Consider the following 13478-nt stretch of genomic DNA (forward strand, 5'->3'; position numbering starts at 1 on the left):
AGCAGTGGTCCCCAACCACCGGGCCGCGGACCGGTACCGGTCTGTGGGTCACTTGGTACCGGGCCGCCAAGCCGCACAGAAACAATAAATAAATAATTATCGACGATCAATTAATTCAGGTCAAGACACTCGTCCCGGTCACGTGACATGTTTCCCCAGTCGAGCCCGCAAAGTTAATATGTGGCGACAGGCTAACTAACCAGGCAATGAAGCATTCAAAACTGCTTCAACACATGGAGACCAAGCATCCTGCAATAAAAGACAAACCTTAATCACTTCGGGTGTCATTGTCTCCGATTACGTCTAGATGGGACCGGCTCGTTTCTGAGAAACAAACTCAGTGCTCCCACTAATTCAACGTAATGGTGAGTTTTATTTTTGTCATTTGTACTTGTTTTTATGTCAGTCGTATCATTTTATTTCATCGTATTTATAAATTTATTATAAATGTATTATTTATTGATATAAATGTATTATTTATTTATATAAATGCCGGTCCGCGAAAATATTTCTGACATGTAACCGGTTTGTGGCGCAAAAAAGGTTGGGGACCACTGCTTTAGAGCACAGACTTAACGGTACCACGTCACACACATCGCACAGCTGACATGCAACCAAACAAATAATAGAAATATAACTAAATTCTGTACCTTTTGTTCCCACAAACCGCAATGACATACTTCCCATTTTCACCTATCATCACATTGGGTCAGGAAGGAAACTCAGGGATGGACAGACAATGCCCACCTCTGTTGAAGTGTACACATGCAGTCGAGACAATAGACTGATTAATATTGACCAAAAATTGTCCCACAACTGTAGATCTCATCTTCAGGTGGCAAAAATTCTTAAAGAAAATACTTGGGAAATTACTAAATGATATGGTCCATTTGATTCACTCTTTTGGAACAGTGACACTATATCAGGTTGCTCACTGGTATATCAGAAACAGATACCGTCTTTTCCCATGTATAATGCACAAAATTTAACTAATTTATTGTCCTAAAATCTGGGGTGCGCATTATACATGGGAACAACAATTTTTGAAGAAAATCTCCCTCGAAATAAAACTTGAAATCATCTTTCTTCTTGTTTGTTGTCAACCGCGCATCGCATTCAGCCATCTTGCCCAACACACTTAGTCAGTAAAATTCATAATCGACGACACATCGTTTGATGCAATGGTGCAATCCTTGATGGTGTGTTATTGTCAAATATTGTTTATTTTTTAATCTCCATCGCAAACCGGATATCATACGGAGGCCGCCATGACAGTATGCGCAGAACGGATGCGCAAGACACGTCAGCTATATAAAGAGCGAGAGTTCAGTTCTCTACCTATGTTTGTTGTCAATCGCGCATTGCATTCAGCCATCCTGCCCAACACACTTAGTCAGTAAAATTCATAATTGACGACACATCGTTTGATGCGATGGTGCAATCCTTGATGGTGTGTTATTGTCAAATATTGTTTGTTTTTTAATCTCCATCGCAAACCGGATATCATACCGAGGCCGCCATTACAGATGCGCAGAACGGATGCGCAAGACACGTCAGCTATATAAAGAGCGAGACTTCAGTTCTCTACCTAAATGCGTATTACAGGTAATATTTACCGTTTTTTTCCGTGTATAATGCACGAAATTTAACTAATTTATTGTCCTGAAATCTAGGGTGCGCATTATACATGGGTACAATTTAATTATTATTATTATTATTTTTTATTATTATTATTATTATTATTTTTTTTTTATTTTTTTAAGAAAATCATGGTACAACAAAACCAACAACAGGACTGACCGACAAAGACGTGGAACAAAAAGACAGGGTGACATTACCAAAGACAGGAACAGAAACCAAACAGACATCATGACAGTAACACATGCAATGATCCGACGGTGAGCGAGGGGCAGACAGGACTTAAATACAAAACACGTTACATTGATTGAGGTGACACAGGAAGGGAGGGGCGACGCGAACAGAAACTATGGCAACCTAGACACATAGCAAAACTGGGGACGAGACATGACAAATCTCCCTCGAAATAAAACTTGAAATCACCTTTGTTCTTGTTTGTTGTCAATCGCGCATCGCATTCAGCCATCCTGCCCAACACAGTCAGTAAAATTCATAATTGACGACACATCGTTTGATGCGATGGTGCAATCCTTGATGGTGTGTTATTGTCAAATATTGTTTGTTTTTTAATCTCCATCGCGGACCGGACGTCATACCGAGGCAGTATCACTGCGCATGCGCACTATGGATCCGATGCGAATAGTCCTCTTTTCTTCTTGACTGACAATGAATGTGATAGTTTAATACAATCAGCAAATAACAAAATGCGTATTACAGGTAATATTTTATTTCACAACACTTTGCCTTGTTCCTTTCGTCTCTGGTGGTGCCTTTACGGGCAGTCGGAGAAATCAACGCCAACAAAAAAAATTACATCCAGCCTAGTTAAGACCATACCAAAGACTATAAAAATGGGACCCATTGCCTCCCTGCGTGTGTGACGATCATTGGAACTTAAAATAAATAAATAATAATAAATAAATAAAATAAAAAAAATAAAAAAAATTGGGTGCGTATTATACATGGGTACAGGCTTTTTTCCAGCATCAACATGCCATTTTTAGGGTGCGTATTATACATGGGGGCGCATTATACACGAAAAAAACCCGGTAATTTCACAACACTTTGCCTTGTTCCTTTCTTCTGTGCTGTTCACGCTCCATACGAACACAATGCTCTCGTATCAGACGTTTGCTCGATCACCTGCTCGTTTGCTGTCACAATGTACCCTACACAAATCCGAAACATTTGTTGTGGCTCCGAGTCACTACGAGGGGCAAGTTTTGGTTTCCAAGGGTGTTTTTATTCCTCTTCAACTTCTCTCCCATACAGAGCCGCCTTTTTCACATGTCCGCACGTCACTTTCCTCTCTTTTCATTTTAACCTAACTGATCGCGGTGGTGCCTTTCTGGGCAGTCGGAGAAATCAACGCCAACAAAAAAAATACATCCAGCCTAGTTAAGAAATCACCAGAAAGATCACCATGACAATTGTGAACACACAGAAAGATAATAAATAACCAACTCAGTGGCCTAGTGGTAGAGTGTCCGCCCTGAGACTGGAAGGTTGTGGGTTCAAACCCCGGCCGAGTCATACCAAAGACTATAAAAATGGGACCCATTGCCTCCCTGCTTGGCACTCTGCATTAAGTCAGAGTCAGAGTCAGAGTCAGCTTTATTGTCAATTCCTTCATGCCAAGACACACAAAGAAATCGAAATTACGTCTCCTCCATCCCACGGTGACGAGACACAGTACACGAGTAACATACAAGTAAACAACGGGGGAGAGAGTTCAGGACGCCAAAAGCCTGAAGATCACAAACTTCGCCAGAGGCGAGCAGTGCTTGCATCCCACCACAGAGTCCCGGCACCATTCGTCACGGATGTAGACACGCATTCCACCTCCTCGCGATGTTCCCCCTCGTACAATGGCCCGGTCCGCCCGATAGCACGCTAGCCGCTCCAGATGCACAGCAGTTACGCACTGTCCGGTTCGTAGATCTCAGCAGGCATGTTGATGCCCAGCGATCGAACGTTCGCCCGAAGAAAGGAAGGCACGGCCGGTCGAGCTGGGTTGGCCGCCAGCCTGGCCCGGACGCCCCCGCTCTCGCTTCAGGACGGAGCAGACCGAGCGCCTTTAATGTCCCTGCTTCAAAGTCCAGATCGCCACAAAACTCGCTTCCGCCGATGTCGAGCTGAACCAGCCCGCTGTACTTGTAGCACAACCCGGTGCGACGAGACGAACACACAAAACTGTCGGACAAACCCACATTAAACGACAAAACAAAACACCGTTCGGGACAGAGAGAGGCCGCTGCGTGTGCACGCGCCGCCATCTTACTTCCAGGGTTGGAATTGGGGGGTTAGATCACCAAATGATTCCCAAGCGCGGCACCGCTGCTGCTCACTGCTCCCCTCTCCCCCAGGGGATGGATTAAGATCACACAGGGATGGGTTAAATGCAGAGGACAAATTTCACCACACCCAGATGTGTGTGTGACGATCATTGGGACTTTAACTTTTTAACTTTAACTGGAACATCACTCAAATGTTGGTGATCCCGTTGATAGTCTCACATATTTCTTCGCTATCGAGTTTGCTAGCGCAGTGATACTGACCGGCAGAATAACATCTGGTTGTTCCCAAAGATGATCTTTTTTTCTGAAATAATTTTACGTTTACGGACTTAAGTAGGAGTCAAAATTTGGGTGCGTATTTGTTAGAAAAATGTATATATATGTTATCATGCGTTCTCTAATCAATGCCTTACTGCAATATTACTGCAATATATGCTTGCTGTTTGGCCTTGCTGTTTTTATGATGTACCACAGAAGGACAGTTCCTTTCTAACAAAGACCACTTTGTTAGACAACATGCCTCATTGCTGTCCTGCACCCCAGATGAACCTCCAAGTGACCATTAAAGTCAGGGTTTCCCAACTATCTTGATCGTAGGATTAGGTTGGAATGTATATAACCAGTAATAAATAACTTTGCTTGTTGCATCCTACACAATGTCGTAAAACTTCCCTTGCTATGTTTTAACTAGAGGTCAAAGGTTTTTTCTCCTGTATCCAGTCCACTCAAACTCCTCTTCCCAGATGTTCTTATCAGTATGTAAACACCTAGTGATTTTTGCTTACGAGACAAAGCCCACATGCTTTCCTCCCCCCTTTAGTGGTTATGTCTCACACTGTGGGTAGGGCAAATCCAAATAAAAAGAGCGGGAGTGCCTACAGATATTCAGTGTGTAGAGATTGTCTCAAGCTATCTGTACTGCACTCCTCGCGAGAAAAGACTTAGTATTCTGTCTCACTTGTGGTTTGTTTGCTGTTGCTCTTCTATTCACTTATTCAGTCAGCGAAATAAACCTGGCAGTATTATACATGGTTACAGGCTTTTTTCCAGCATCAACATGCCATTCTTAGGGTGCGTGTTATACATGGAAAAAGACGGTATATACTGTTAAATGTCAAATGCAAAAAACATGGACAGATAGATTACAAAATTGGCCGAGAAGAAAGAAGCAACACGAGGCACATGCACAACGACTGGTCCAAACTTTTTTATTACCATCTTTGGCTTACATGTGAGCAATGTAAAACTGCTGGACATGATTATAGTGATATAGTAAATGTACCCAATGCATGGAGAAGCCTTTGAAGGACTAAAACTGTCGCGCTGCCTTCTGCCAATATTTTAATGTTGTGAGCTTTGCAGCTGTAGCAGTAGTATTAATTAGTTTCTGTTGTATTTTAAGGTAGCACAAATATAATACTTATCACAATTTCAGTGTAACTCTTTTAACATTTAACATTATTTTAACCTGAATGCAGGTTTTTCTTTGGATGTCCACTTTCTAGAGTTGTAATATTTGTCCTGTTAGTTCCAAAGATACAGTCTTTGTATTACAGTTATTTTTCAATATGTGGAGGTAAAAAAACAACTCCTACTTTAACACATGTTTTTAACCAGTTTTTAGTTTTTGTCGTCTTGTCTATAAAGCAGTGACCGTTTCCATATTTTTCATCCTATGTTGATGTAGCCTGGCAATTAAGAAAGTGTGTCTGGAGACCAAGCCCTACACCACAGCTGAGCCATGGTTCAAAACAAACCGTTCAATCAAATTTCTTTATTTGCTGTAATGTATCCTTCATGCTCTATGCCGCTCTTCAGCGGCAGAATCCCATCCTCATTCAAAATGGCATAGGGTAGAGACATGAATTTGACAACCTTATTCAGCAATGAATCAGTCTTGAATAACCAGAAACATGCTGACTGTCTGTTTGGCCACCTTTATGATAAGGGCCTTATCCCCTTACTGCCCAATAGTTCGCACTACATGCGCACTAAAAAGTAAAAAGGAGTTCCTTCATTCTGTTTGGCAATCCAGACTATTTATTGTGAATAAAAAATATTTATTTTAAACTGTATTTTATTTCATTTGTTATACACATTTATGGATATTTTTTATTTAATTATAAAAAAATATATATCACATTATAATTACCGTATTTTCCTACTTTTCTACTACTTTTTGCACAAGCTTCCTGTGGCTTGTGCGGTGCGGTGTATTTATGGATTTTTTGTGATGTTTATTACTTATTCACTTATTCATTCGTTAATAAACAGGTTGTGGACTGCTGTTGTGCGGCACCGCTTTTCTTGGCGGAGGGATATCCAACCAGACACATGGTCACTGGGGAGAAGAGTGGTGTGTTGATTTGATCACATGTCCGTCCGCCAGGCAAATAGTGCCGCACAATTGACACGAACAAGAGACAGAACAAAATCAAGACGGACATTACTGGAGAAAGGAAGCTATTGTACTCAAACCCTCATTACGGGGGACAAAAGAAGCATGTATAATGCTGCTTTTAAATTACCGTTTTTTTCCGTGTATAGTGCGCAAAATTTTACTAATTTATTGTCCTAAAATCCGGGGTGCGCATTATACATGGGTACAAAAAAAAAAAAAAAGTTTTTTTTTTTAAATTTTTTTTTTTTTTTTTTTAAGTCCCAATGATCGTCACACACGCAGGGAGGCAATGGGTCCCATTTTTATAGTCTTTGGTATGGTCTTAACTAGGCTGGATGTAATTTTTTTGTTGGCGTTGATTTCTCCGACTGCCCGTAAACGCACCACCGCGCTTCGTGCGCGCACGGGACAGCAAACGAGCAGGTGATCGAGCAAGCGTCTGATACGAGAGCATTGCGGTCGCATGGAGCGTGTTTGAAGTGAACAGCAGAGAAGAAAGGCAAAGTGTTGTGAAATAAAATGCACAGAACGGATGCGCAAGACACGTCAGCTATATAAAGAGCGAGAGTTGTTTTCTTCCTATTAGTTTCAATTCACAGTTTAATTAGCAGTTTCAATCAGCAAATAACAAAATGCGTATTACAGGTAATATTTTATTTCACAACACTTTGCCTTGTTCCTTTGGTCTCTGCTGTTCATCCTAAAACACAAAGGCGCTCTTTAAGCAATGCGACAGTGAGCGCCCGGCGCGCTGCACCAAATTAAGCTCCCTGCACAGTGCGCACTGAGGTCCACTTAAATTTTAGAAAGTACATCAGGACTTTAAAAATATCTTCTAAATTTCAGCGACGGCTCTGTCACAATAATCGACCAGCCCGGTGCAGTTGGGCGGTCGGCGGCGCGCTACGGTTGAGCGTTCTCTCGCACGCTCTCTCTCTCGCTCTCTCTCGCTCTCGCACACACGCAAACCGGATATCATACGGAGGCCGCCATTACAGATGCGCAGAACGGATGAGCAAGACACGTCAGCTATATAAAGAGCGAGAGTTCAGTTCTCTACCTAAATCCGTATTACAGGTAATATTTTATTTCACAACACTTTGCCTTCTTCCTTTCTTATCTGCTGTTCACTTCAAACACGCTCCATGCGCACGGAGCGCGGTGGTGCGTTTACGGGCAGTCGGAGAAATCAACGCCAACAAAAAAAATTACATCCAGCCTAGTTAAGACCATACCAAAGACTATAAAAATGGGACCCATTGCCTCCCTGCGTGTGTGACGATCATTGGGACTTAAAAAAAAAAAAAAAAAAAATTAAATTTTTTTTTAAAAAAATTCATAAAAATTGGGTGCGTATTATACATGGGTACAAGCTTTTTTCCAGCATCAGCATGCCATTTTTAGGGGTGCGTACTATACATGGGGGCGCACTATACACGGAAAAAAACGGTAAAGGCAGTCGATTTGGCTATTAACGAAGGCAATAGAGCTGCTGCATGTACTATAGAGCAGTGTTTCCCAACCTTTTTTCATTCACGGCAAACCTTTTCATTGGAAAAAATCTTGAGGCACACCACCAACAAAAATCTGTTAAGTGTTACACCAGCTTCTATATTAAAATCAGTTATATTACAACGAAAGACGTAAAGTCCTATTCGTATGTACGTATGAAGAGTCGAATAATTGAATACAAATAAATACTAAATATTATTTTAAACGTACTGTATTTCTTCGTTTAAATAAAAGTGAGTTTTTTAAAAATCTTTTAGACAGTGTAAGGAATAAACTATTGAAAGTGATTGTGATTAAAATCCAAAAGAATCAACATGACTTTGTTTACTGTTTTAGACTAGCGCTATAAATATTACAACAATAAGAACAATGTCACTTCTAAAGACGCTCTGCTGTTCCAACAGCAGCTGAGTGGCTATCTCAGTCGAGGTGTGTCAACTTGACTGTGTATTTTATGTTGGTGAAAAATTAACAATCCAGGTTCTCTGGTTGAACTGCATGCTCTGATTTCCATCGGATCACAAACGCCCCACAACCGTCATAGTGTCTGTCCCTGTTAGCAGAAGGACACAGCAACACACATAAACTGAATATGTGCCGATGCAATACAGACCGACACAACATGAAATCTCAAGATTCTCTGATTCTCCACGCGTGCACGATTAGCAAGTGGCTGACCAGGCCTTGCGCAAACTGACCAGTGGTTGGCGATCCTGTTTACAATGCGCTCCGGAATTAATATTGGACAATTCCGCGGCAAAGCTGAACATCTCTCACGGCACACCAGTGTGCCGCGGCACAGTGGAGGGAAACACTGCTATAGAGGTTTCCTCCGGCCACTAGAGGGCACAGGGCTATTGTTGATGAGATCTTATTTTTTCAGTGTTTTTTTTTCGGGTCATGTCTCCTCCAGAGCTTCACGTGTAACTTGTATCGCATTGCCAACTTTCCCCCTGTAAGAGGTCCCATTTTATGTATTATTAGTTGTGTGTTGCTAGTGTTCCCTGCACATTAAGTTTAATATGCTCCGGAGTTTTTAAAGGCTCTGGATGTTGTGGGGGTGTCCTGGCTGACACACCTCTACAACATCGCGTGGACATCGGGAACCTCTGGATTGGCAGACTGGGGTGGTGGTTTCCCTCTTTACGAAGGAGGACCGGAGGGTGTGTTCCAACTACAGAGGAATCACACTCCTCAGCCTCCCTGGTAAGGTCTATTCAGGGGTGCTGGAGAGGAGGGTCCGTCAGGAGTTCGAATCTCGGATTCAGGAGAAGCAGTGTGGTTTTCGTCCTGGCCGTGGAACAGTGGACCAGCTCCATACCCTCGGCAGGATCCTCGAGGGTGCATGGGAGTTCGCTTAAGCAGTCCACATGTGTTTTGTGGACTTGGAGAAGGCGTTTGATCAAAGTCAAAGTCAAAGTCAGCTTTATTGTCAATCTCTCCACATGTCACAACACACAAAGAGACCGAAATTACGTTTTTCTCTATCCCACGGTGACGAGACACATAACACGATAGACATACATGTACGCGACACAATATAAAACCAAGAAGGCAAAAATTCTAACAATCAATAGGAAGAGTGATGAATAAATAATAAATAAACAGATAACACAATAAATAACGGAGCCAGCAAGCATAGCGCAAAAGTAAAAAACATCATAAACAAAAAGGCACAAACAATAAATAAGAGTAATAACAAATAATAAATAATAAGAGCCAGTGTGCAGTCAGACAGTCCAGACAGTAAAAGTACAGGACGCTACGCAGAACGGGGGAGCGAGTTCAGGATCCTAACAGCCTGGAGTATGAAGCTGTTTGAGAGTCTGGAGGTCCCTCGGGAAGTTCTGTGGAGGGTGCTTAGGGAGTACGGGGTGCCGAGCCAACTGATAAGGGCGGTTTGGTCCCTGTATCATCGATGCCAGAGTTTGGACCGCATTTCCGGCAGTAACTCGGATTCGTTCCCAGTGAGGGTTGGACTCCACCAAGGCTGCCCTTCGTCACCAATTATGTTCATAACTTTTATGGACAGAATTTCTAGGCGCAGCCGAGGTGTTGAGGGTGTCCGGTTTGGGAATCTTGGCATTGCATCTCTGCTTTTTGCAGACAATGTAGTGCTGTTGGCTTCTTCAAGCTCCAGCTCTCACCGCGATCAGTGCGGACATGTGAAAAAGGCGTGCGGACATGTGAAAAAGGCGCCTCTGTATGGGAGAGAAGTTGAAGAGGAATAAAAACACCCTTGGAAACCAAAACTTGCCCCTCGTCGTGACTCGGAGCCGCAACAAATGTTTCGGATTTGTGTAGGGTACATTGTGACAGCAAACGAGCAGGTGATCGAGCAAGCGTCTGATACGAGAGCATTGCGTTCGTATGGAGCGTGTTTGAAGTGAACAGCAGAGACGAAAGGAACAAGGCAAAGTGTTGTGAAATAAAATATTACCTGTAATACGCATTTTGTTATTTGCTGATTGAAACTGCTAATTAAACTGTGAATTGAAACTAATAGGAAGAAAACTGAACTCTCGCTCTTTATATAGCTGACGTGTCCGTTCTGCGCATCAGATCCATAGTGCGCATGCGCAGTGATACTGCCTACCTATGACGTCCGGTCCGCGATGGAGACAAAAACAAACAATATTTGACAATAACACACCATCAAGGATTGCACCATCGCATCAAACGATGTGTCGTCAATTATGAATTTTACTGACTAAGTGTGTTGGGCAGGATGGCTGAATGCGATGCGCGATTGACAACAAACAAGAAGAAAGGTGATTTCAAGTTTTATTTCGAGGGAGATTTGTCATGTCTCGTCCCCAGTTTTGCTATGTGTCTAGGTTGCCATAGTTTCTGTTCGCCTCGCCCCTCCCTTCCTGTGTCACCTCAATCAATGTAATGTGTTTTGTATTTAAGTCCTGTCTGCCCCTCGCTCACCGTCGGATCATTGCATGTGTTACTGTCACGATGTCTGTTTGGTTTCTGTTCCTGTCTTTGGTAATGTCACCCTGTCTTTTTGTTCCACGACTTTGTCGGTCAGTCCTGTTGTTGGTTTCGTTGTACAATGATTTTCTTAAAAAAAAAAAAAAAATACTTTTTTTTTTAAAAAAATTGTACCCATGTATAATACGCACCCTAAAAATGGCATGCTGATGCTGAAAAAAAGCCTGTACCCATGTATAATACGCACCCAATTTTTATGAATTTTTTAAATTTTTTTAATTTTATTTTTTTTAAGTCCCAATGATCGGCACACACGCAGGGAGGCAATGGGTCCCATTTTTATAGTCTTTGGTATGGTCTTAACTAGGCTGGATGTAATTTTTTTGGTTGGCGTTGATTTCTCCGACTGCCCATAAACGCACCACCGCGCTCCGTGCGCGCATGTGAAAAAGGCGTGCGGACGTGAAAAAGGCGGCTCTGTATGGGAGAGACGTTGAAGAGGAATAAAAACACCCTTGGAAACCAAAACTTGCCCCTCGTCGTGACTCGGAACCGCAACAAATGTTTCGGATTTGTGTAGGGTACATTGTGACAGACAGCAAACGAGCAGGTGATCGAGCAAGCGTCTGATACGAGAGCATTGCATATGTTGTACCATGACTTTCTTTAAAAAAATACATAAATAAATAAATTAAAAAATTTTTTTACCCATGTACACCCCAGATTTTAGGACAATAAATTAGTTAAATTTTGCGCACTATACACGGAAAAAAAGGTAGTTAAATTTTGCGCATTATACACGGGAAAAAACGGTACTAATAATCTAATTTGAGTTGAGGCTTTTTTTTCTTTGGTTTGCGAGCAAAAATTGGTGTCTATTATATGTAGGTACTGTGTTACAGCTACACCTGGTATGAAATCTGTTTTTCAAAGAAAATTGTTTGGTACTGTACACTTTGATCTATCATAGTACCGTATTTTCCGCCCTATAAGGCGCACCTAAAAACCTAAATTTTTATCAAAAGTCGACAGTGCGCCTTATAGTCCGGTGCGCCTTATATATGGATCATGTGATGAATTTGTTGATCCATACTGGTTGTACACAGTGCTCTGCCAAAATGTTTTAGTACGTTTTAGTACAACTAGTAAATTACAAGGTCGCATCGCTTCCCAACATTACGGTAACTGTAGTCAGGGGGCGTCACCGAATAGCTGTTGTACCCGCGAGCTGAGGCTCATGGGTTTTTGTGGATGGCTAATGTTATAACGATAGCTGCTATACGCGCGAGGCTATTTCATGTCAAAATAGGCTGCTCTGTTAATGTTTCGAGTAAATCTACGGATCGATATGGAAGAGAAACATAAGTAAGTAGTACCAATGCGTTAGATCGAACTTTAGTCAGTTCTGATCATTTTATAGGAGATCGTTTGAGAAACGCGATTGTTTACATTTTGCTGAGGCTCATGGGAGATTGCGAGCTGAGGCTCATAGGAAATTGCGAATGGCTAATGCTATAACGATAGCTGCTATACGCGCGAGGCTATTTCATGTCAAAATAGGCTGCTCTGTTCATGTTTCGAGTAAATCTACGGATCGATATGGAAGGGAAACATCGGTAAGTAGTACCAATGCGTTAGATCGAACTTTAGTCAGTTCTGATCATTTTATAGGAGATCGTTTGAGAAACGCAATTGTTTACAGAGGGCTCGTTGGGGATTGGCTTGTGGGTGCATACCGCAACCCTAGTCAACCTCAGTTTGTTGCAGTAAAGCTTCCATTTTATGCGCCTTATAGTCCGGTGCGCCTTATATATGGACAAAGTTTTAAAATGTGCCGTTCATTGAAGGTGCGCCTTATACCCCGGTGCGCCTAATAGGGCGCAAAATACGGTAGTAGTGCTGGCTGGCGGGCGGGCGACCCAGCCACTAGCTCTTAGTCCCACGTTTACATCACCCTGTTCCCGTTTCTAAGCAACCACAGCTGCGCACCGCAGCAACAACATAAAACAATTTTGCGGACATAAACAATCACAAACACTAGGATTAATATATGGATGCACACTTTTGTTGTCAGTTGAGTGCAATAAGTGTCAGCGCAGAAACAAGTAACTTTGGTTTCATGTTCCGCAAAAACAGTCTTTATTATTGTTTTGAGGCATGAGATTTTGTGTTGACTAATTTTTGTGATGACTAATTTTTGTGATTGATACAACTACTAGATTAGTTGACTGCTACAGTATAAGCTACCTTTTGCCGCAGCTGGAAAAGCCAGCTAGATATGTCGTGTTGTCTAACAGATGGCTGGGTAAACAAAAGGTGCTATGTGTGAAATGTTAATCTCTTATCTCATGCCAGACCCAAGGTTTCATTCAGTTTACAGCAAAACAAAGGAATTGTTTTCTTGTTGTAATATTGGCAGTCAGTGTAATTAGCAATATCTTGACATAGCATGCTTTTTTCTTTTCTTCTTTTTGTCTAATGTCATTTTGCGTGGTACTCACTCTGAGCTTCCTTCCAAAGACAATGATTTTTCCTCGAGTCTGTTCCTTCCTAAACCTCCACTCCACCAGATTTTGGCCGTTCCCTCCTGGAAGTGTCATGTTGCGTCGCGCCACAGTTGGGTTGGCGGCACCTGGATTTTGACAGAAAAAGACAGCATGCCAACAATGTCACTGTATGAATTTCCAGTA

General features: G+C 42.1%; 1 protein-coding gene across 7 annotated transcripts in view; it reads right to left on the minus strand.

The window, feature by feature from the left end:
- Nucleotides 1–13478, minus strand: part of LOC133152007 (teneurin-3-like) — a 490458-nt gene that overhangs the window by 65595 nt on the left and 411385 nt on the right. For all 7 annotated transcript variants that reach the window (XM_061275473.1, XM_061275476.1, XM_061275475.1 and 4 more), the window contains one exon: nt 13290–13420. In XM_061275473.1, the coding sequence (XP_061131457.1) occupies nt 13290–13420 (131 nt within the window). The remainder of the gene's footprint in view (nt 1–13289; nt 13421–13478) is intronic.

This window comes from Syngnathus typhle, linkage group LG3 (assembly GCF_033458585.1).
Source record: "Syngnathus typhle isolate RoL2023-S1 ecotype Sweden linkage group LG3, RoL_Styp_1.0, whole genome shotgun sequence".
NCBI lineage: Eukaryota > Metazoa > Chordata > Actinopteri > Syngnathiformes > Syngnathidae > Syngnathus > Syngnathus typhle.